We start from the raw sequence: 24,981 nt of genomic DNA, 5'->3' as shown, positions 1-24,981 counted from the left end.
GGGGGTGGTTTGGGGAGATAATGCAGAAAAAAAAAGAAAAATTTACAGTTTCATTCCTGTAATGTCTAACACTGTGAAGGAGTTACAAGAGCATGCCTAGAAGTGAATAAGGCAAAACTGAACATAATTTCAAGGAGAAGTGGATACGTTCACTTTACAGTGGGAGATTTTTAGTATACCCCTCTCAGTAATTGATAAATTGATAAATTAGTAAGATTTGCAAAATGCCATTAGGAAATTTGACCTAAGTAGACATATATAGAACTCAGCACAAACGGTCTGAAATACACAGGTTTTTCAAGTCCATATGGAATTTAAGATTTAGAAAAACTGGCCATGTACTATGTAGCAAAGCATGTCACCAAATCACCACCACATGGACCACATTCTCTGACCATAAAGCAATCAAATTAGAAACGAACAATGAAAGGATAATGACTTCTCCATATATTTGGATATTTAAAAAACACTTCTCAATAACTCACAGGCCAAAAAAGAAATTATAATAGACTTTAGAAAATTTTTAGAAATTAATAGTTATGAAAATACTATTCAGGGCATTTCAAAACTTGTGGGATGCAGCTAAAACTGCGTTTAGTGGCAAATCTATGGCAAAGACTGAATATTAGTAAATTTAGCATCTAACTCAAAATGGCATAAACCCAAATTAGAAGGAAGATGTAATAATAAGGACAGAACAGTTAACGAATTAGAAAAGAAAGAGAGAGAACTAACACAGCAAAAGCTACTTCTTTAGTAATAATAATATAGAAAAATTGGTTAAGATGGATGAAGAAAAAAAGGCATAAGGCTCAAGTAAATTACCACCTTCCTTACTGATGGGGGTTTGGCTGGAGGACACTCCTTAGGTGAGCAAAGACGAGGGGCTACCTAATCCTGAACCCCACAATAAGAAACTTTCCCCACCAGTCACAGGCAGCGCTGGAAAATTATGGACTTCTCCACAGGGGGCCTGCCCTGTAAAACTTAGGGCATGAAGAAGCTAGAACTCGTTTGCTGCAGTCAGTGGGATCCCGGAGAGACCGGAGGGAGGAGGGGCCAAAGTGACATGACCACGCCCCCAAACCCACCAATCAGGTAAGTTGGTTGAGCTTCAGGAGGCGGGATAAGGAGTCAGTAAGAAGGGAGCAGTACTTAGGCAGAAGCCTCCAGGATCATCCTCGTGGGAACTAGAGGAGTGGGAAAGCAGAGATGCCCCCTCACAAATATTAGTCCATAAAGGGGAACCGAACTACAAACAGAGATTTTAAAAATCATCAAGAGAGACTTACGGACAACTTTATGTCAATTAACGTGAAAACAGCGTAAAAGGCTAATTTCTTGCCCCCAAATCCCGCCACTGCCTTCACACAGTCCACGATAGTTTTACAGGCAAATTCTCTCAAATATTCAAGGGATAAGCCCATTCTCATACATATTGCAGAGAACAGAAAATTTTGTTCCCAACTAATGGTGAGGATAGTAGAAACACAACGCTAAAACCAGAAAAAGACAGTATGACAAAGGAAGACGATAGGCCAATCTCACTCGGAAACTTGAATGTAAGTGCAAAAATCTCAAATATCGCGTTATTAAAGCAAATCCAGAAACATTTTTATTAAAAAAAGTTATCATGAGTGCCTTGGGTTGGTCAGAGAATATAAGCACCAAAAGCCAGTGGGATAATTATCTATTACAACAAATTTCATAGCTTGCCGCTGAGATCTGGCAGATTATTTTGTTTCTGGGACCATATACACAATGGGTGCTCGGAGGCCACTTAATGATTTAAGTGACTTGGGGCAAAACAGACCGGCAATTCTGGTTTATTCAAAATACTAATTAAAGTCAATATAACTATATTTTTGAATATTTTAATATTTAAAGTCTTAAACATTTTAAAATATTCCAAATAGTCAGCGTGACTCATTTAAAGATGGAAGCACCCAGTTAAAGCTGTGTTGGGGGTGTTAGGCAAATCAGAACTATTTAGCTAACTTGTATAATTATTAGGGCTTCCCTTTGCCTCAAAATACTAAATAAGTGCAACTTCTTGTGTTTGTAATACAGCACATGAATATAAACGTGATCGCTGCAGGTATGGTAACAGTAGATGGACCGTGGCCGACCAGCCTCAGGAGTGCAGAGACCACATCTGTTTTGTCTGTGGCTGAGGCCAGCTCTTAGCCACAGTGCCTAGTACACTGTAGGATATAAACTGATATGTGTTAAATGATTACTTCTAGTTTATTTTAGTGAGGAAGACTGGCCCTGAGCTAACATCTGTGGCCAATCTTCCTCTTTTTCTTTTTTTTCCTCCCCAAAGCCCCAGTACTTAGTTGTATATCCCAGTTGTAGGTCATTCTATTTCTTCTATGTGGGATGTCGCCACAGCACGGCTTGATGAGCAGTGCTTAGGTCTGCGCCCCGGATCTGAACTGGTGAACCCTGGCCACCTAACGAGCACACGTACGTAACCACTCAGCCACGGGACCAGCCCCTAAATGATTACTTCTAAAGTCCTACCCACCTGATGAAAAACGCTAGGTTAAAAAAGGCTCATCGAGATGACCAAGTTGGCCACCAACCTTACCTTATTAATTGTGCAGAAAAGAGTGATTAAGAAAACTGAGGATAAAAAGAATAGATTTTTAAAATGAAATTTTGATTGCATCATCTAGAGCATGGGACAAATTTAATGTTTTTAATAATAAAAAAGATATTAAGATAATACTTCTCCAATTTAGACTGTCATTCACATCGATTATTTTTGTATGTGTGATCACATGTTCTCACCCAATGAATTAGACATAAATGATCAGGAAATCATGGATTTTCTATTTGGGGCAATGTTCCAAGTTTAATAAAATAATATAGGATTCAGAATTGGAAGGAATTTACACCGTCTAGTATAGCCCCTTCATTTTATTTATTTATTTTAACCCCCAAAGTTTAATGACTTGGCTAAGGTCACAAGGTAATGGGTAGAAAAGGGGCTAGAATCCCTGGTCCCACGTTGTTTACTTCAAATAGTTTGTACTCACGCTGTTTGTATTGTCAAAGTAAAAAATAAAAAAAAATTTAATGGTAGGACAGGACTTGGGGACAAAGCTCCTACGGTAATATCTGCTGAGACCACTAGGTGTCATCTTAGAGCTATTATTACATATCGCTACTGCGCATCTTCTGCTAATGGGAAAACTCCAGTGGATGGAACCTTTAGAGGTTGGGTGTTCTATGTCAGTTCTACATACATTAAATGATGTTGATGATAATAGAACTTAATTCATAGAATTTTGAGGATTATATATGAGATACACAAGGATTGCCTGAGGTACCGTAAGTAAAACATTTAGCACAGTCCTGGCACATAGGGAGCAAGCTCACAATTTTCAGCTGTTACTACTCATTCATCACCAGGGCATTCTTGTCATCTATTTTGATAAAAGATAAGAGAAATAAAATAATTTTAATAATATATATGTCAAAATGACAAATTTTGCTGCAACAGAAGGCTAATAGGCTATTATTATTGTTCACATGAACTTCTCAGCTATACGTATGTTTTAATAATTGGTCACCATGGATGTGCCAGGATCAACTCTATCAAATGAGGGAGCTTTGGAGTCAGGAAAAAAATAAAAACAAAACCGGTAGGCTTTGGTGTCTGACGGATGCAGGTTTGAATCACAGCTCCACCACCTGACGCCTCTCCCACAGAGCTGCATCCGCGAAATGGGGGTGGTTATGTGTGGACACAATTCCATTGCTCTAAGGGGTAGATCAGACAGGCCAAGAAGCGCTCAGGACGGTGCTTAGTAAATCCCAGCTATGCAACCTTGAGCAGCTTACTTAACCTCTGGAAGCCTCCATCCTTATTTGTAAGATGAGGTGAACATGCACTTTTCAGAGTTGTTGTGAGAAGGAAATGGGATACCTTCCTGAAAAAGGGAAAATGTGGTTCCCTTCCTCCCCATCTCAACTCCGAGTTATCTGCCTCCTCTGGGCTAGGCTGCTCTTCGGACCCACAGACTCCTTGGTAGGTGATGGCTAGAGCTGTGCTGGGGACCCCAGACAAGGCTTTCAACTTAATGGGCTGGACCAGAACCTGGGCCAGGGCCTAAGGACAGTGCATCTTAGGGTGAGCCTGAAGCTCAGAGATCTGTGGGTGTAAGGATGAGGAAACTAAACAAGGAGATGTTTAATGAGTTGAGATGATGTATGTAAAGCATGTGGAACAGTCATGGCCATGTGCATTGTATACTGTCTCAAAATTTTTCTTTTTCTTTTTTTGAGGAAGATTAGCCCTGAGCTAATGTCCACCACCAATCCTCCTCTTTTTGCTGAGGAAGATTGGCCCTGAGCTAACATCTGTGCCTATCTTCCTTGACTTTATATGTGGGATGCCTGCCACAGTGTGGTTTGAATAAGCAGTGGGTAGGTCTGTGTGTGGGATCCTCACTGGCAAACCCTGGGCCACCGAAGTGGAGTGTGCAAACTTAACTGCCGTGCCACCAGGCCAGATCAAAATTTTTCTTACCCTAAACACTTTGCTATTCCAGACTTACGTTTTTTCCAAATTTGAGGACCATTTTTTCAGCATTTATGTGGTCCAGAAAATTAGGATGCTGTTTTCTTCTTCGATAATCCTCTTCAGTAAATGGAATGTCAGAATCATCCTATAAAAGAAAAAAGGACAGACTTGGTGTGTTAGGGCTACATAAAACTTCTAAGCCCAAAGATGCTAGAGTGACCACGTTCCCTTACGTTCAAATAAAGCATTCTAAAAACTACTGCTTATTTTAATAGTGATTTAACGTTCTTTTTTAAAAAATTGAGATATAATTGAAATATAATGTACTCATTTTAGGTGTATAATATAATCGTTTGCTATATGTATACATTATGAAATAACTACCATAATAAGTTTAGTTAACATCCATCATCAACATAATAACTTTGTTTTTCTTGTGATGGGAACTTTTAAGATCTACTCTCTCAACAACTTTCAAATACACAATATAATATTATTCACTGTAGTCACCATGCTGTACATTCCCGAGGACTAATTTATCTTATAAATGGAAGTTTGTAGCTTTTGACCACCTTCACTCTTTCCCCAACCCCCAGACCCCACCTCTGGCAACCACTAATCTGTTCTCTGTATCTACGAATTCTCTTTTTTTCCCCCAAGATTCCACATATAAGTGAGGTCATACAGTATTTGTCTTTCTCCTTCTGACTTATTTCACCTAGCATAATGTCCTCAAGGTCCATCCATGTTGTCACAAATGGCAGGATCTCCTCCTTTTTTATGGCTGATTGACATTCCATTGTATATACCTGCCAGAACTTCTTTATCCATTCACCTGGACACTTATGTTGTTTCATGTCTTGGCTATTGTGTAAATTATGCTGCAATGAGTATGGGGGTGCATATATCTTTTCGAGATAGTAATTTCGTTTTCTTTGGATAAATACCCAGAGGCGGAATTGCTGGATCATATGGTAGTTCTATTTTTAAGTTTTTGAGAAACCTCCATACTGTTTTCCATAGTGGCTGCACCAATTTACAACCCCACCAACAGTGCACAAGAGCTCCCTTTCTCCACATCTTCACCGACACTTGTTGTTTCTTGTCTTTTTGATAACAGCCACTCTAACAGGTGTGAGGTGATAGCTCGTTGCGGTTTTGATTTGCATTTCCCTGATGATTAGAGATGTCGAACATCTTTTCAGGTAACTGTTGGCTATCTGCGTGTCTTCTCTGGAAAAATGTCTCTCCTGATCCTCTGCCTATTATTTAATTGGATTATTTGGGGATTTTTGCTATTGAGTTGGATGACTTCTTTACTCATTTGGGATATCAACCCCTTACCAGATATACGATTTGAAAATATTTTCTCCTATTCCCTAGGTCGCCTTTTCACTTTGTGGATGGTTTCCTTTGCTGTGCAGAAGCTTTTTAGTTTGACATAGTTTATTTTTGCTTTCACTGCCTGTGTTCTTGGTGTCAGATCCAAAAAGATCATTGCCAAGACCAGTTTGGGCTCAGTTTGCTTCCTTTTCCCTAGAAGGGGGAACCGATAAGCTCGATGGCCAGACGCTGATGACGGATATTACCTTCAGGTTTGAACTTGCGATCATAACTCTTTCTGGTACGGTGAACATCTTTGGGGAATGAGGCATTCGTAGACCTGAAGTGGTGGCACACAGAGGGCCTCATTCTATGTTTGTGCTGACCTGAGGGAGAAAGAGAGGCAGGTCTGCAGCCCCTCAGCCCCTCAGAGGCCCTGGCAGAGTTAGGTGAGTTTAACGACAATTACCAGTCGCCTGTGACGCGCACAAAACTCCCAGAACAGACTATCAGCGAAACTGTTCATCACGCGAGGAAAACTAAAATTCCCTTTGGACTTTCTTCTGCTCCCAGCGTGCTTCTACTACATTTTATTTATTTATAAACTTTTTACCTTGAAATAATTTCAAATTTATAGACAGTTTGTAAAAATAATACAGAGAACTCCTACATATCCCTTACTCAGATGCCCTCACTTTTCACATTTTGCCACATTGTTTTCTCATTCTCTCTCTCTCTTCATATGTATATTTTAAGGACAAACACAAATTTTAAATAAGAGGCTTAATTCTCCCTGTTGAAAATAAGGATAGAGTTTTCTCCCTCATCAGTTGGTTTTCTTAGAGCATTTACTTTAAAACACTTGTAAGTTCTTTCTCTCTCTCTCTTTGAAATGTGCCTAAGTCCTTTTAGAAGATGAGTAAGTGTCTTGTCTGCTTTACTACTAAGAAATGTCGTCCTCAAGGACCCTGGAGAGATTTCTTTGAGATGTAAATGTCAGAGGAGACAGCACCCCTATCTTCCAGTCCCTGGGGGAGGGTAGGAGCCTCACTTTGGGGGGCTCCTTGCTCCAAGCTGCAAAAGGATCTCCTCTTACAAAGATACGAAAGTTTGCTTTTCCTCTGGATGAAGTCAGTTAGCTAACACACGTGGTCACCCCAATTACTAGGTGGATCTAGGACAAAATACGTGTGACAAATGGTGCTGTCAAGTCCTCTTCCTCAGGGACTAGTTTCATGTTTTTCAGGAAAACATGTCTGTCGTGCTTGTATCTGCTTGCCTCTACAAAACGGTGGGATTCCCTTCGATCTTTGCAATCTCCCGGCGGACCGCCTGTGATGCGCATGACATCCCCGTTCAACGTTTATTCAGTTAAGAAAGCTGTTTTCTTTCTCTACTACCTTGTGGAGAGATTTTCTGGGTTGGGGAAAGATTTTGTTTTTAATTAGATTTCCCCAACACCACACATATTATTATCTATCTTTTCTGAACCATTTGAGAGTAGGTTGCATACATCATACTCCTTTTCTCTTTAATTTTCGGTGTGTATTTCCTAAGCACATTCTCCTAAATAGCCATGGTATGGTAAGAAAATTCAGGAAATACTGATACAGTAATTGTATCCAATCCACAGCCCATGCTCCCATTTTGTCACTTGTCCCAAGTCTGTCCTTTACAGCATTTTTTCCCTCCGACATAGGGTCTCATTCTGGATCATGTATTGCACTGAATTGCCACGTCTTTTCAGTCTTCTTTATGTGGAACAGCGTTTCAGCTTTCTTTGTCTTTTATTGCCATTTTTAAAGAATGAGGACCAATCGTTTAACCAAACGTCCTTCAGTTTGGCTTGGGTGCGGTTTCCACCGTGGGTTTCAGGCTTCCATGCAGCAAATCTTGCTTCCTCTATACCCGCATCTGTTTCCTCAGCCCCTTGGGTTACTTCCAAGCAAATTCAGACACAGGATCATTTCATCCATAAATACTTCATTAATTTCATTGCAGTTGAATTTATCAATTTTTTAAAATATTTAGCATTATTGGGTCTTGTTTAAGAAATCCTTCCCTATAAATTCCGTAATTTTTCTTAAAAAGTGAAAATTTTGCTTTTTACATTTAAATGTGTGCTCCATCTGGAACTCTTTTTGTGTGGTTGAGGCAGAGAATTTTGGGGGGGTGATGGAAAAGTTCTATATCTTGATTGTTGTGCTTACACAACTGTAGGCATTTTTCAAAACTTATAGATTGTACAGTAAGAAGGGTTAATTTTACTGTATGTAAATGATACCTTAATAAACCCGATTTTAAATCATCATGAGCCATTAGGGAAATGCAAATTCAAACCACAGTGAGAGGATGGGGACATTCCAAAAAGACACAGGAGCTCAACACAGGAGCCATTTCCCCATATTTTATTTGCGGAACCATCTCTTCTCTACTCTCAGTCCACCTAGTTTAGGGGGCTCATCATCCTTGCTTCTCGAAGTGGGTATATGATCCCAGGTCTGGTGCATCAGAGCCCTGCAATCGCCTGGCCACAGTGACTGGTGCAGTGTTAGGCCCATGACCTGAGACCTGGATGAATAGCATATTCCAGTCTTAGGAGGGGACTTGGCCAAAGTGGAAAAGACAATTAAAGCTCTAAGGATGTAAGCCTGGGAGCTGCTGGGGGCCAGGAGGAGGGGAGAGCTTACCTGAGAATGAAGCCTTCTCAGAGGAGAAAAGAAGCAATAGAAAAGACAGACTAGGTGAGCTCTGAGGACATTGTCTAAGCCTCTAGATTCAGCTGTGCCTGAAGTCCATTATTTGACTCATCAATTATGTGAGTCAATAAATTCCTATCTTGCTTAAGTCAGCACGATTTAGTTTATAACTGAAGGAGTGGGGACAGTTAATCAGGTCAGCAAAATGGTCAGCCAGTCACGTGACCAATGATCGTTATGTAGCCGACACTTTACGAGACACTCTGAAGGAAAGAACTATAACAGAAATAAAATGACTAGCCTGCTCCTTGAGATGACAGCAACCAAATGGAGTAGGTAAGTGACTTTACAAGAAAAAGACATGAAATCACTGGTCCTTGTCCTCAAAGATCCACCAAGGGAGAGATAATTAAACAAACAAATGGCATTTGATGCAAAAAGTGTGATAAATCCCTAAACATTTCCTTATTATAAATAACGTATTCCATCAATTCCAACATGTGCATTTTTTTTCACATTTTAACATCTCTGAAATTAGAATGTCTCCTGTAATCAATGGCTTTCTATAACTGTTGTCACCCTGGAAGCATTGCTGCCGTCCTTGCTGGTGCCTGGGTGACCTCGAGCACAACGGTTCATAATGTCATCCCTTCGCACTGAGTTAGGCACTACACATGTTGATCTAATTGCCTTTTTGACTGTCTTTTAAAAGATTACACTGTGAGTCAGCACTGAGGTGAAAAGGTGGTTCACGGGCACGGAGGCACCCGAGCAGAGAAAATCTATCAGCAAAGAAAATAAGCAACGTTAGAAGAATGACTGTAAGTCCATATTTCCTTGCAAAGTCATAATCATGTGCTTTACAGGAAACCAAAGTACCTACAAATAAATGACATGACAGGTTTTAGACGGAGTCATCGTGTGGAAACAGAGCGTAGGTGTGATTCTGAGGCACTGGACTCTGACTAGGAAGAAGTTTGGGGAATACCATAGTCACTGTTTTGCTTATATTTTCCTTTTAATGTGTCCACAAGAATGTCTACGACAAAAAGGTCTAAATAAGTCTAAAAGAGAGCTCTCAATACATTTAAAATACGAAGTGTAAGTGATCAGTAAGCGTCCTTATGGTTTAGTAGGCAGCATTTTCTTTTTCTTTTCAGTGGCATATAAAACAAAGGGGCCCCTTAGGATGGAGCATGCTGAGAGTCGATGAACAACGCTGCTGAGCGCTTCTTACGGGACAGGTCCGGGAACGCAGGAATACACGGTTCACCGGACAAAGTTCTCTCTGCCTGCAGATTACAAGGACTCGAGGGCAAAACGCTGCCTAAAGGAAAAGCGGGCGCATTACTTACGGGGTCCGTGGATTTGGATCGCGCCCAAGTCATCACGGTGGACAATAAAATAAACACCTTTCGCCTTTCAAAATGGCTGACTTCTTCATTGAGTGCTGTGGGGCCAAAAAGCACAGCGGTTATTCGGACCCGTGCCGAACGTGTTTTCGAAATCACGGAAACTGTCAGCTCCCAGTGGGACGTGGAGTTACTCCTTCTTCCGGGAGCACCTAGGGGGGCGGCGTCACCCCTGACGCTTCCCTGTCCCCTCCCCATCACTGTTCTCGGCTTTCTCCCTGCAGCCGCCTGACCTCAGCTCCAAACTTGACCCCCTTGCCATCGCCTGCCCTGCAGCAGTGTGCTTCCACTTTTGGGGAGGGCTAGTGACAGTAATAATTATAGCTGACGCGGATTGGAACGATTCGTGGACTTTATGAAATTCTTACCATTATGAGACAGGGACTACTATGATCTCTGTTTTACAGATAAGGGAACTGAGGCACAGTTTGTGCAGAATCATGGAAGGAAGTTGCGGGGCAGAGAGGCCAATGGAGGCAGCCTGGTCAGCCTGGTTGCAAAGCCTATGCTCCTCCCCCCCCCCCCCCCCCCCCCCGCCACGCGCGGCAGGGCCAGCTGCCTGGAGAGTGGAGCAGGAGGCCCCATCAAGGTTGGGATGGGGGCCGTGGAAGCCCCAGATCAGAAGGTAAGGCCCTCCTATGATTTCCCATAAAGCAGTCCTATTTGGCTTAAACTGTCGTGGAAGGAAGTAATTTGGGGTCTGCCCACCCTTCCCCCTCGGCCTGGCCCGGGGAGAGCGCCCAGGCCGGCCGTGCGGGCTGTGGGCCATGCGGAGGGCTTGGGTAAGGCGGGGACGCTGGATGCGAACCATCTGTAGGGACGGGGATGTACGATAGCGGTGGACAGAGCGGGGAGCATTTGGTTTCCAAAGGGTTCCTCGCTTTCCGCAGGGCTCGCCACGCCGTTCGTTAAGCATTGCATCTCCTCGGACGCTTCGGCACGGGGTTCCACTGAAATATGTCTCATGACGTATAATTTTCCAGGAAAAAGAGTCTAAAGTGAGGTCTAATTAAATTGTCAGAGGATCTAAGTGACACAGTTGTCACGGTACATTTTTAGTCTCGTGAACTGATTTCTTAAACAAGCAAAAGAATAAAATGCTGATATCCTGAATCTAATAGATGCGCGACTTCCCACCCTAAGATGAGAAAGGATTATCGCACTAACTCGAAGAACACTATGTCCACATATTCAGCCCAAAGTCAAATGTTAATTTTAGCTTCTATTTTTAGTCTCTTAACAAAAATTGCCTCTTCAGTTGAATTTTGTTCTTTTACCCTGTCTGCTCAGCTGTGCCTCAGACTGGCCTGCTTTGTGACGGGTGGCACTCTTAGAGGTCCTGGAACTGGGCTGCCCTTCTTTGCTTAGGATCATTTTAATGGGTCTGCAATGATCTGCTTGTTCACTTTCGAACAAGCACATTTCATCCATATACGCAAATGTTTCCTTTCATTTCTAATACTGCATTCCTTTCTCCTATGTCATCTTGTCTTCCTTTGACACTCTCTGTGAAAGGTAGGAGAATTCTTTTAATATAAAGTATTTCATAATTAAATATTTAATAAATAATTAAATGTAATAATATTTACATATTTGTAATTCTTTTAATATAAAACATGTAAAAATAATTTAATAAAACATTATTAATAAGTAAGGCATAGCCATAGGAAAAACAAAAACCCCCAAATCTAAGAATGTGCGTCAGATAAAATGACAAAGGTCCTACCCCTGTTTGCCATGGCCCCACCAAGTCTGTGCCCTCCAGGCGACCCCGATGTCAGACCCAAGGCCTCTGACTATACTTTCTTGCAGAGACAAAGACTCTAGATCTCAAAAATGAGGTAACACAGCTAAAGCCTTTCCACTAAATAGAGAATTAAAATGTTCTTTTTTTTTTTTTTTTGAGGATAATTAGCCCTGAGCTAACATCTGCTGCCAATCCTCCTCTTTTTGCTGAGGAAGACTGGCCCCGAGCTAACATCTGTGCCCATCTTCCTCTACTTTATATGTGGGACATCTACCACAGCATGGCTTGATAAGTGGTGCCATGTCTGCACCCGGGATCCTAACCAGTGAACCCCAGGCCACGGAAGTGGAACGTGTGAACTTAACCGCTGCGCCACCGGGCCGGCCCCCTAAAATGTTCCTAATTATTTAAAGCTCGTTATTAGCATGAAGAAGGAAGCAGTAAAACATACTCTACATTTAAAGCTCATGAAAAGGAAGGCAGTCTCAAAGTTTGAGAAAGGATCATGTCCCCTTGAGGGGCTGTGGGGTGCTCCTGTGAGGGGCTGAGGCTCCCCTGTGACAGCAGGAAGTCAGCGGTTAATGTCTGGGATGCACAGTCAAAGGACATCAGGGCAAGCATGTTTATGTGTTAAAAAGGAACAAGTGGATGAAATGTGGTTCCTTTTGGGGATTAGGGATGAGATAGAAAGGAAAGGCAGGAAATGGGTGCTTTTCATTCTGAGCCCTACTGTGCTTCTTAATTTGCAAAACATATCCAGATTTTATTTCAGGAAAAAACTTAAAATTAAAAAAAAACGTTGCAAGTATACGTTATATAGAAAAATCAATCTTCAAAGCCTGGCATAAAATAACAACTCAGTAAACATTGGCTCTGATTATTATTTTAGGCGGTACAGTTATTTTAGAAGGTGCAATTATACATCATCTGTAAATACTTGCAAAGGGACAAAAGGCAGAAAGTGGGCTTTCAAAAAGCTCTGTTGCCAAAGATGACACAATGTTCATAGTTTTGATTTATATCTCACTAAAGGAAGTTTAGGCACAGAGTTATAGACGAGAAATCAAACATTCTAAGCTCCTGAGAAGTCCCACACCTCCACAGACAGTGCTTTTCCAGCATTATTCCCTCAATATGGTACCGTCATTCCTGAGGCCCCATTCCATTTCTCTGAATTTAAGCCAAAATATAGCTTTGCTGTTGATCCTATTCAGGGGTTGGCAAAGTACTGACTGTTTTTGTAAATAAAGTTTTATTGGAACTCAGTCCATTCATTTACATATGTCTATGGCCGCCATCTTGACACAGTAGCAGAGTGGTTGGCTCAAAAGCCAAAAATATTTACTATCTGGCCCTTTACATAAAGAGTTCTCTGACCCCTGATCTAATTTGCCTAAAACAAAGATGTTGAAGTCTAAAAAATATTGAAATGTAAGGTGCTCTGTGTCTTTTTGGCTGTCTCCTCTAGAATGATGATTCAAGTAAGCTAATTTGCTTTCTCCTTTGCATCTGACCTAGTAAGGAGATGACTCACAAAGAGTCATCATGCTGTAGCTCACTCCTGGGTCTACCGGTGCCCCAAGAGTATGATCTCTTTCTTATTTGTCTTTGTATTTTCCCAGTACATTCAAGCCCACCTCCTTAAGCAGTGCGTGTGGAATGAGTAAGGGTTGAATTTTGGAAGTTAATGTTTCATTTCTTTCAATGATTGAGAATATTCCATTCTTTGGAAGAATTCTATTCTATTGTTAAGCTAATTAAGCAAGGTGGCCTTTAGACTGAGGTGGCTCTATGCCCTTTGCAGCCTAGCTAAGCAAACCAAAACCTAAGTCTGTAAATGCCTCAAGGTTAAGAAATCAAAGCTTAGGGACCACCCATCACAAACAGCCACTGGGCTCCTTCACATAAGGGAAACCCTAAGCTACAGCCAATCAAATAGTTTCTTTGCCTTGCTTCCGGCTTTTCTCTATAAAAGTCTTTCCCCTGGCTCGTGTAGGTGGGGCATCCTAGCTATTTCCAGTGTGGCACTGCCCGATTCAAATCAACTTTTGCTCCAATAAATTCATAAAAATTTTAATAGGCCCCAGTTTATGTTTTAACGCCAACCACAGGCATCTTCCTTAGCCTGATTGCATTTCGTGTCTTAAGTCAGTCTCAGATCAGTTTTTTCCATGCTCCTAATTTGCTGAGCGTTCATTAAATGACTCTTAGGCAAAGTAAATTGCACAAAACCAGTGTCCCTGGAGATGAAAGAGTGCCCCTCACTGACCCGAGACTGCCCAGACAGCTTCCTCCACTTGTTGAGAGTTCTCGGTGATGTTGTAAATGATGACGTCACACTCCAGCAGGCGCAGGAGGAGGTCTTCCCGAGAGAGGGCCTGAGAAAGAAAAGTGACAGCCATTTGTTGCAAGAAGCTAACAAAGTAACCTTAATGTTTAGACGGAATGGCAATTTCCATATTAGATGTGCTGCCTTCAAGAGTCTCAGGAGAACCAGTTGCAGAAGCATTTCTGTTTAAAATGAAATTCTGGCTCTCTTCTGTGTGTAGTTTTCAAGTAACAAAGAAGTTTATGAAAATAGCTGGGAACAGATGATTTAAAAGTGGCATAAGGATCGTAGATACTATTTCTGCGTGCTGCTTAAACCCCGATTCAGAAGGGAAGGATTAGAACACACTGGAAGAAAATGTGTGAGGCATTTAAAACGAACTCAAACTCTAGGCAAGATTATTGGAGCAATTAGATACCATGAATCACTCAGATGTGCCGACGAGCGATGAATGTGGATTGCTTCAGAAGCCTCAAGACGGAATGAATCCGTTCTCTTTCTAGATGGAAGGTACCTTATTACACTTGACAGTTGGGAATATTTTAAAAAATACAAAAACTTTTAATGGTTAAAAATACAAAGTTTTTACATTAGATAAAAGTAACTTCGGTGATCGTTGTGTTTTACCTACTTATTCTTTGCTGCGTGGATGCCAGCAACATTTCCCAATAGTGCGATACCCTGGGTGGGTATTGAGATGACCAGAAAAGGACCCTGCATTTCCAAAGCAGGGTTTGCATTTGTCGTTTATCCCATGGTGCTGAGGATCAGATATTCCCCACCAATCCTTGACCAGTTGCAGTAAAGCAGAACATTTCAGGACAAACTTGGTCTCTTAACACACAATTTAGTTGGAGAAAAAAATGAAAGTAGATGCTTTTTCCTTATGAAACAAGAGGACTACCTTGGCGAGGTCAGTGCACCCATGTTAAATTTAACAGCGTGGACTGTTGGCTTCTCCAGCCCTTTTGCATCCAGCTGTATTTGTTTCCTGGGGCTGTTGTGACAAGTAGCCCCCACTGGGCAGCTTAAACAACAGAAATTTATGGCTCCCAGTTCTGGAGGCTAAAAGTCCAAGATCAAGGTGTCAGCAGGGTGGGTTCCTCCCGAAAGCTGTGAGGGAGACTGCGCTCCATGCCTCTCTCCTAGCTTCTGGGAGTTTGCTGGTGATCTTTGGCGTTCCTTGGCTTATTGACTCATCACTCTGATCTCTGTCTTCATATGACGTTCTTTCTGTGTGCATGTCTGGGTCCAAATTTCCACTTTTTATAAGGACATCAGTCATATCGGGTGAGGGGCCCACCCTAACGACCTCCTTTTAACTTGATTTCCTCTGTAAAGACCCTATCTCCAAATAAGGTCGCATTCTGACATACTGGGTGTTAGGTCTTTAACATATAACTTTTTTGGGGGGACACAATTTAATGCATAATACCATCCACTCAGTGTCTTTTCTGGACCGAATGTGCAAGAGGGAAGACACTGGAAATGCTGATCCAAACGTCGACTTTTACTTTGTCAATAGCATGGTAATGTGAGAGGACTCTACCTGCCCAGTACACCCAGAACTGATTGAGCTTCAGGAATGACACATGAAAGAAAGGACACTGGAGGAATGGGAGAAATCGAAGAGATGGGTTCCAGACGCGGTCCAAGAGAAAGAAGATGAAGCATCTGTGATTCCAGACTGTAAGAGCACGTGAGAATGGTGTCCAAGGAAACACACGCACACCTGTTAAATCATAGTTGGACGGGGTTAGGATGAAACAGCCATGTTTTCAAGAGAATAGTCCTCTCCAGGTGTTGAGTGACCACTTTCATGCATTCATTTGTTCAACCGACATCCGTGGGTGAACATCTGTGGGTTCAACAAACATCTGTAGGCACTGTTTTTGACCCTAAGAATAGAGGCAAAAATAAATAATATATGGTTGCTGATGCTAAGGAGCCGTAGGTGTGTGTGTGTTATTGGGAAAACTTTTAGCAAATAGTTATAGTCTAATGTAGGCAAGGATACAACTAAGCACGTATGATGCTTTTGTACAAATGAGAAAAAGGCGGCCTGCTCTTGGGGAAAAATTGTAAGAAGGAACACACTCTGGGGCACCGTACAGCCCGTAGAACAGGTCACTTTTCAGTCCTCATTAGCCAGGCACTGTTGTGCAGTGTGCACCCTGTATGGCCTTACATGGCAGCCCCCAATTTGGAAATAGCTACCATGGAGGTAGATTTCAGGTTCAGTGGACCAGGAGGAATATGTGCTTGTGGCTCATAGGAGTTGACATTTGAGCTAGGTTAGAAGAGTGAATATGAGCTTACTCAGCAGAGCCTGGGATGCTCAGGGAGCGGCAGGCAGTTGGCTGAGCTGGGCAGAGGCACATTTCACAACCTGGACCAGCCTGATGTCTTCCATCCTTCATTCTCTCTCCCCTTTCATGCCACCCTCGCTTCTTCCTCTTGGCTCCCCAGAACCCACGCTCTAGCTATGCCGTTTCTTTCTGTTCCAAAGCACACTGTATGGTTTCCTAGTGTCCCCCACCTCGTGTGGCATTTCCTTGCTCCCTTATCTGCTTGGCAAGCTCTGCTCAGCCTTGGGTGCTAGCCTCCATCCCAACGTCTCCAGCAGACCCAGCCTCCCAAAGGAGGGCCATCTGCAGGACTGTGCTGATGGGGGCTCTGGGATCTCCAGACCAGAGCTGCAGAGGGGGCCTTGACGGGTGTGGTAGGGAGGCGCTTGAAGCTCCACCGCCTGGCTCTCCAGATAAGACTGAAAACTCACGCCCCGCCCTTTCAGAGTGCTGTGTGCACATGCTGTCGTCATGTTTACCGTGCTGTCCTGGAGCGACTAGCGTGAGTCGCAGAGTCCCTGCTGGGCTGCGAGCTCCGTGTTCATCTGCGGATCTTTAGGGTGCTGAGTGCACACTCAGTGATGCAAATTCAGGTACAAATAGCGAGAGAAGCTGGAGATCTGAACCAATGCACATGGCGGCGAGAACAGAAGGAGGCTCTGCTTAGCGATTAGAGAGGCAGGTTGAGCATCCTTTTTTTTTTTTTTTAAAGATTTTGTTTTTATTTTTTTCCTTTTTCTCCCCAAAGCCCCCCAGTACATAGTTGTATATTCTTCGTTGTGGGTCCTTCTAGTTGTGGCATGTGGGATGCCGCCTCAGCGTGGTTTGATGAGCAGTGCCATGTCCGCGCCCAGGATTCGAACCAACGAAACACTGGGCCGCCTGCAGCGGAGCGCACGAACCCAACCACTCGGCCATGGGGCCAGCCCCAGGTTGAGCATCCTTTGACCAAGAGAGTATGCGAGGCAGCGGGGAGCCAAGAGCTTTCAGCCCTGGTGGGGTGAGCACGTGACGAATGGTATAAAGGACACTGCTGAGTGTCTACAAACGTCCATTTCCTCTTCCTCTTGTCCAACAGAACCCTAATTTTGTTCAGACACTCCCCTTCTCAGCCTCTGGGAAATTAACTCCATCCTCTAGCATAAGGGATGGGCCTTATTGATCTAAGGGCAAGTGCTTGGTTCAGGAATGGGCATGTGGCTCAATTTAAGACAGTGAGATTCAAGATGTTTGCAGGAGGCTGCTGGAATGTTTATCCTCCTTTCTCTGAGATGTTCTGAAAGTCTCTTCATCGGGGTGTTGCTCTGTATGAATGTAAGGCCCTGGACTGTGCTGCTGGCCTGAGGATCAAGTCACCCTCAGAGGAAGGCAGAGCCCAGGAAGGGGCAGGAAAAGGAGCTGCTGCCCCTGGATCATGCCAGCCCTGAAGCTGGCTCTCCCTTGAGACCACCAGCCATATAAGCTGATGAATTTCTTTATTAAACCAGTTTCCATTGCTTTTTTTTTTTTCTTTTACTTGCAGCATCAAACGGCCCCAATTGATATAGTCAGCAAGGTCCTTAATAAAAATCAGGAGTACAAAGGGCAGAGTGGTTTTGTAGAGTACTGTAATAAACTTAATTGGGGGGATGTTGATTTAGAGATGCCTGCAGGACATCCGGGTGGGTGGGCCAGGAGGCTGTTGGGTTTGTGAATCCACAGAGCTGAAGACAGATTTGAAAGGCACTGGCTTGTATGCGGGAGCTGAAGCCAGAGGACTGGATAAGATTTAGGAAGAACAACTATTACGAGGAAGGAGGGAGCTCTGGGGAAAAAAAGGAGCTGGTGCAAGAATCCGGGAAGGAGCGCATGGACGCATCGGGGAGATCAGGGGCAATGGCTGCAGAAGGAGGAAGGAGAGTTTCTCCTGGGAAGCCGGGTAGGACAGGCCCTTGGGAATTAGGAGCTCACTGGTGTCATTGGTCAGGGTCTTGCCTGTGAAGTGGTGGGGACAGAGCCTGCCAGCACCGGACAGAATAGGGCCTGGGAGCGCAGGAGTGAGGCCTACAAATGTGGCTGGTCCCTCTCTGAAGTTCAGTGGTAGCAGGAGCCAGGGGGAGAGACAGAGGCTGGCAGCCGGCAGAGTGGCCAAATTAAGTGTTTTTACAGTGGGAAAGATTTGAGCGTATGCATAGGTGGAAAGAAAGAAGCCAGTGTCGAATGAAGATCCAGAAGGGTGTGAAAGAGGGTAAGTGGTGAAGAAAGTTCCCGAAGGTGGCGGGAGGGGACGCATTCATTCATTTCACAAATGTTTATTGAGGGCCACTTTCTGCCAGTTGCTGTGCTAAGTGTGGAAGATGCAGGGATAGAAGGGGAATAAATGAGGCGTGATCCCTGCTCTCAAGGAGCTGATCAGTTACGGTCGGAGGGACCCGCAATAGACAGACGATAACAATGGCTGTGAAAAGAGTTATGATCTAGGAAGGTAAAGGATGCTATGGGAGCACAAGAAAAGAGCTCAGAATCCAAACTAGGAGTGGGGAAGTGGGAATCACGGAGGGCTTCCTGGAAGACGTGACATCCTGAGTTAAATCTTGAAGGATGAATAGGGCTGGCTGGGAGAGGGAAGAGGAAAGGCTATTCCTGTATGTGCAAAGCTGTTTCGTGGGGCCTGGAGAGTAGCAGGCAGGGCGATGGGAGGGGTTGGCCTGGGAGGGAGGCCCCTCTTGGAGCTATTTAAAGGTCTCAGGACAAGGACTGTGTAGAATTTGTCACATGGAGGGAGCAGCGCTTCTCAATAAGACAGCCTGTGATGATACGTTATTCCTGAGTGACCTATTACCAAAGGAGATGTCTCCTTCACGGATGCCACCCACCGTGGCCCAGAGTGGTGCTAGGGTGATGCAGGGCAGAATATATTTTAAACACAGTATAGAGAATTCTATGAGTCTGAAAGTTCAAAGGAGATGTGTCCTTTCCAAGAACATTGCATGTAAATTCTGTCCTTCAGGCAAACACGTAAAGTGGAGACCACAGCGGTCTCCTCCATCAGAGGAGAAGGTCCTCTCCCCGTCCGCACCCCACCCCAGTCCCCGCCTCCCCGCTCCCCTGCATCCCCGTCCCTCGTCATCCCCTCCCCCCGCCCCCCCACAGAAGAGAGGGGAGGAGAAGCAGAGTAACGACACACTGTAAGACGTTGGAGCGGAAGGCGAGTCTTCCATTTGTCTACTCCTAGCAAGCCCCCCGTACTTACACTGTACGTCTCCACCGCGAAGGTGGGCCGCGGGTTTTCGGGCTTGGAGAGCGTGCCCACGATCTGGAACGTGCCTTCCTTCAGTTTGACTGAGGAGGGTTCCTGCATAGCTGACTTGCTTTCATCTTCCTCTTCCTCTTCTTCTGTAATTTCTTCAAGTGAAGCCCCGACTACACAGTTCGATAGAAACTGCAAGAAAACAGAAATTTCCCCACTACTAAGAACAACTTAGAGGGAGGGCAGTCGGTGGATGAGGATTCTGGAGATGAACCTTTGTTGAAGGCTTGCTGGAGGTGCCCACGTGCGGAGCAAAGGCCTTGCACACGGGGATCTCATTGAATGGATCTTAGACCCACAGCAACACGGTGAAGTGGGTACTGTTATGATTCCCCTTGTCATAGATGAGGAACTCAGGCTCAGAGAGCTTAAAGAACTTGTCAAGGATACGATCCTGCTCTGGCAACAGGCAGAGCTCGGCTATAGCCGCCACTTCTCTAAGAGAAATGCAGAAACGTAATGTGGGCCGCTCAGATGGTTTAAATTTGCTAGTAGCCACGTGATCGGAAGGAAAAAGAAACAGGTGCAATTAATTAATGTTTTATTTAACCCAATATATCCAAAATATTAGCGAGTTAACACGTAATCAACATAAAAATTATTAGTGAGATATTTTATATATTTTTTTCATACTAAACCAGTGGAATTCGAGGTGCATTTCTATGCTTACGGCACGTCTCCATTTGGGCTCGCCACATTTAAATATGTGGCCAGTGGCTGCCTCAGTGAATAATGAAACAGAATGAAGTTGGCAAAGTTATGTTTCTTTTTTTATGAAAGTTTTCCTTGGGAGTAGTTCACGCAGTATTAAAGAGTTTCATATATATATACTTTTTATACAGAAATAAAAATAATTTATCTTAATTTATATATTAAACGTAATGTGTTTAATAACATAAAATAATCATGACATTATCACACCTTGGGGAGTAAAAATGTACCAAAACCAACCAAACATAAAGTCCCACCTCATTTATTTTGATAAAAAACAGTCCAAGTTAGGATGCAAGGTTGTCGGTTTCACTCTCTTATTGGAATATATTTCTCTCAAGTAGGTCATCTATGTTTTCATTTCTCTCTCAAACATACGTGTTCAATTTTATTATCCCATTTCACAGACAAAGAAATTGGTGCCCAGCAGTAAATAACTTCCCAAGACCGCATGGGCAGGGACCTTCTGATACCCAAGGCTGCACACGTGCCACACCCCACCACGCTACTCCCTCCCAGGGGCCTGGGCAAGAAGGGGCTGAGGTGGCATTGCCCAACTGGGCTGTAGGCCTGAAGACAAGAAATGTGGCTTCTATTGCTTTTTTATGATTTGTTGGGCCCCAGGTCAGACCGCCCCCAAATCTGCCACAATGGCATATTGATTATTTTGTATTAAAGTTGCTTGAGGGGCCAGCCCGGTGGCGCAGCGGTTAAGTGCGCATGTTCCACTTCGGTGGCCTGGGGTTCACTGGTTCGGATCCCAGGTGCGGACATGGCACTGCTTGGCATGCCATGCTGTGGTAGGCGTCCCACATATAAAGTGGAGGAAGGTGGGCATGGATGTTAGCTCAGGGCCAGTCTTCCTCAGCAAAAAGAGGAGGATTGGCAGCAGTTAGCTCAGGGCTAATCTTCCTCAAAAAGGAAAAAAAAAGTTGCTTGAGAAGCAGCCAAGGCAAAAAGGGCATTTTGACCCTCCTCTCTCTGCTCCCCCTGAAAGCAGGAAATAAATCTCGCATGTGAAAGATACCCTCCTCACACCAGGATAGAGAAACATCCTTATCACCAGAGCCAAGAAGCCTGTATAGAGAAATCTTGCTCCTTTTTTTTTTTTTTTTTACTAATTTACTACCTCAAACCCAAATTCTGCTTAAATTTCTTACTAATTAAGCACCCAAACCTAAGTTTCTTTGTCCTTTTAAATCCTCACAAATTTATTATTTCTTTATGTAAAAAGGTATAAAAGCTGCCTGCTTTGGTCATTTCTGAGAGTCATTTTTATGACCTCCCATGCATACATATTAAATTGGTTTTTCTCCTAGTGATTGGTCTTGAGGTTTTTTATTAGTCCAGCCAGAAGAACTCAAGAGGGGTAGGAGGAAAATTCGCCCCCCACCCTGACAGCTTCAATTCCCACTCCCATGTGGCTTAGTACATATCACAGCAATTACTTGGAATTTGAGAAAGAGAGGTCCTGGTTAGTGAAGGAATAACTAGAAAATTCATTATTGAAAAACTTTTGAGAAAGATCTCTGATACCAAAAGAAAACGTTTTAGTATAAAAATAGTATGTTGTCAGAAATAATCAGAGACCAAACGGGGGTAAAGTAAAAAGTTCAGTTCTCTTCTCTCCCTCCTTCCTAACGTCACTCATGTCACCTCGCTTTTCAAATACTGCAGCGGCTTTCATTGGATTTAGCATATAAACCCAACTCCTGACCCGCACAGTCTGGGCCTTTGTGCTTGACTCTGCTTCGTTAATTAATGCAACAAGTATCGATAAAGTGTTAATGTTGACCAGGTGCGAGGCACTGATCGTTGCTGAGCAGGGCCACACGCTGACTTTCATGGGCATTTTCCACCATAAAAAATATTAAAAATTCTATTTTATGACTGTCTTGCTATAAAGACACACAATCTTTGACTCTAAAATTTCATTTGCTTCTTTCTGACTTCAAAAGAAATTAGAACATTTTTGTGGGCCCCAGTCTCATGGGCCCCGGGCACTGCGCCTGCTGCACCAATGAAGTCAGCCCTGGAGCCCCCGGTTCCCTGCACCTCTGACCTCTGAAAACACCAACCTGACTCTCACCTCAGAACCTTGGCCTCTCCTGTGCCTCCTGAGAACCAGTTCCTCCAGCTTCATCCTCATCGCGTGTATGCCAGACTAAATGTCTCCTTTCAAGAGAGCCCCTTCATGCGACTCTAAAGCAGTTGTTCCCAGCCACCGGTCAACATCCACGCTCTCTTTCCTTCAGCGTACTTATCACACATTGAAATATCTCGTTTATTCTAAAAATTATTTATTGTCTGTCTCCTTCCGGAGAGGCAGGGTCCTTGAGGGCAGAAACCTGTTTTGGTCTTATTCACTGTGTAGTTCTCTGTGCCTGCCATTTAGTAGGTGTTCATGACTGAATGAACCCCATCCTCCAGAGGGGATAATAGTTAAGTTTCTTGGGTATCCTTTGAGACATTTTCTGCATATAGATATTTTCTGTGTGATTGATCCATCTATCTTCTCTACATCTGTATCAAACTTTTTTTTTTAATAGATTTTATTTTTTCCTTTTTCTCCCCAAAGCCCCCCGGTACATAGTTGTGTATTCTTCGTTGTGGGTTCTTCTAGTTGTGGCATGTGGGACGCTGCCTCAGCGTGGTCTGATGAGCAGTGCCATGTCCGCGCCCAGGATTCGAACTAACGAAACACTGGGCCGCCTGCAGTGGAGCGCGCGAACTTAACCACTCGGCCACGGGGCCAGCCCCTGTATCAAACTTTTTGAGACACAAATAAGTTCATAATACACCTGTCTTTTTAATGTTTCCATTCTTCAAAAAAAAAAAAAAACCCACCTTTTTATTGTTTGTTTTGTGTGTGTCCTTGTCCCTTCTTTCCCCCCTTTTCTGGTAATGGAGAAGATATATCACGTGTCTTTAGTCCCTTCTACTAGATATATATCATATATAATATCACAAATATTGTTTATCACATCTAATTACATGCTATATATAAAATATACTATTTTTACATATAAATTATATATCTAAACCCGTATATTTTTGACTGATCAACTTTAGGTGGTGTACTGGGTTGAATAGTGTTCTCCTGCTCCCCCCAGCCCCCAAATTCCTGCCCACCTGGAACCTGTGAATGTGACCATATTTGGAAACAGAGTCTTTGCACATCAAGCGAAAATGAGGTCATAGTGGATTGGGGCAGGCTCTAATCCAGTGGCTAGTGTCCTTATAAGAAGAAGGAAGTCTGGACACAGAGACACTGAGGGGAGAATACTCTGTGAAGATGGAGGCAGAGATTGGAGTGGTGAGTCTATAAGCCAAGGGATGCTAAGAATTGCCAGCAACCACCAGAAGCTAGGAGAGAAGCATGGAACAGATTCTCCCCTGCAGCCTCTGGTAGGAACCAACCCTGCCAACATCTTGATTTTGGACCTCTGGCCTCTAGAAGAGGGAGAGAATAAATTCCGTTGTTGGTGGTAATTTGTTACCACAGCCCTAGGAAACCAATACAGACGGTATGCACTGTAGCCTCATCCTATTTTAGGCAGCTTGTGTTGTCCGAAAGTGTGATCATTATAGCCTCGCAGAAATATGCCCAGGGTGAGGCTAGACTTCTGCGTAGCTCCAGGGGGCAGAATGAAGATCAGCGACTCCTACTCAGGGGAATGATAAAATTATGGCTTTCTTTTGACTACTGAGCATTTTAAGATGAAGGGTCCCAGCGTCCTCTTTTTGAATATCTTCATTTTCGAGGGCTAAAGATGGAGAAGGGTGAGGAAGCTTAATGGGAGTCAGGGCCCAAAACACTGCCGGGCACATAGACGCTGAGACCGCATGTTGAAGGGGTGGATGAAGGAAAAACGCTCGGTGGGGGATAGAACCGCTGGATTTATCTGTCAGTTGCCTGCTTCAGATGCGGTGGCAGAGGGGAAGGAGAACCTAGTTAGGAGGCCAGAGACCCGGGCTCTATGTCCAGGTCCAGGTCCTGTCCCCAACTCGCTGTGTGATCTCTGGCAAGCCCCTGTCTCCCTCTGAGCCTCAGTTTCCCCTCATTAACGGAAGAGGAGCGGGGGCTGCACCGGCGATCTGCAAACACCTGGGCTTCCAGGTGGGGCGCTTGTGTACCCTGGGTGCGGACTGGGGTCCAGGGAGCATAGGCCGTGCGCAGGACCAGGGACGCTCCCTTAGGGGAGGCCCTGACACCGCCCAGTGGCGCAGGCTCCCGCTGGTTCCGGGGGCCGGGCGCGGGGGACTGGGAGCTGGGGTCCTGCTCTGACCCGCCGCCGCTCACCTTGCCGATGTTTCCGCTGCTGTATGTGTCCAGCAGGTTTATAAAGACCCTCTGGATCCGCGGAACTTTCTCCGTCGGGGCAGCAACTTTGTTCGCCATGGTGGGAGCCGCGCTGGTTGCTAAGGAGAAAGCGTCGCTTTGGTTGCCAAGGAGGTGGGGTCGGGGCCCGGGGCCCGCCGGGACGGGAGGCTCTCTGGGGGCGGGGCCTAGGGCGTTGGGCGGGGCGTCCGGGGGGCGGGGCCGCCGGGTTCCCGGGCTGGGCGGGCTCTGCGGGCCTGGGGCCGGA

At 44.2% G+C, this 24,981-nt stretch overlaps 1 protein-coding gene across 2 annotated transcripts in view; it reads right to left on the bottom strand.

Annotated features, from left to right (window-relative positions):
• Positions 1–24,925, bottom strand: part of AK7 (adenylate kinase 7) — a 59,625-nt gene extending 34,700 nt beyond the window's left edge. The window contains exons 1-5 of one of the 2 annotated variants that reach the window (XM_070594630.1): positions 24,696–24,925; positions 19,625–19,813; positions 13,985–14,093; positions 9,912–10,006; positions 4,569–4,679 (exon numbers count right to left, since the gene is read on the bottom strand). In XM_070594630.1, the coding sequence (XP_070450731.1) occupies positions 4,569–4,679; positions 9,912–10,006; positions 13,985–14,093; positions 19,625–19,813; positions 24,696–24,794 (603 nt within the window). In that variant the 5' untranslated portion in view covers positions 24,795–24,925. The remainder of the gene's footprint in view (positions 1–4,568; positions 4,680–9,911; positions 10,007–13,984; positions 14,094–19,624; positions 19,814–24,695) is intronic. The other variant, XM_070594631.1, reaches the window with a different exon arrangement.
• Positions 24,926–24,981: the final 56 nt, after the last annotated feature.

This window comes from Equus przewalskii, chromosome 25 (genome assembly GCF_037783145.1).
Source record: "Equus przewalskii isolate Varuska chromosome 25, EquPr2, whole genome shotgun sequence".
In the NCBI taxonomy this organism is placed as follows: domain Eukaryota; kingdom Metazoa; phylum Chordata; class Mammalia; order Perissodactyla; family Equidae; genus Equus; species Equus przewalskii.
Note: the sequence above shows the minus strand (reverse complement) of the source record. Positions and strands in the feature narration are given on the sequence as shown.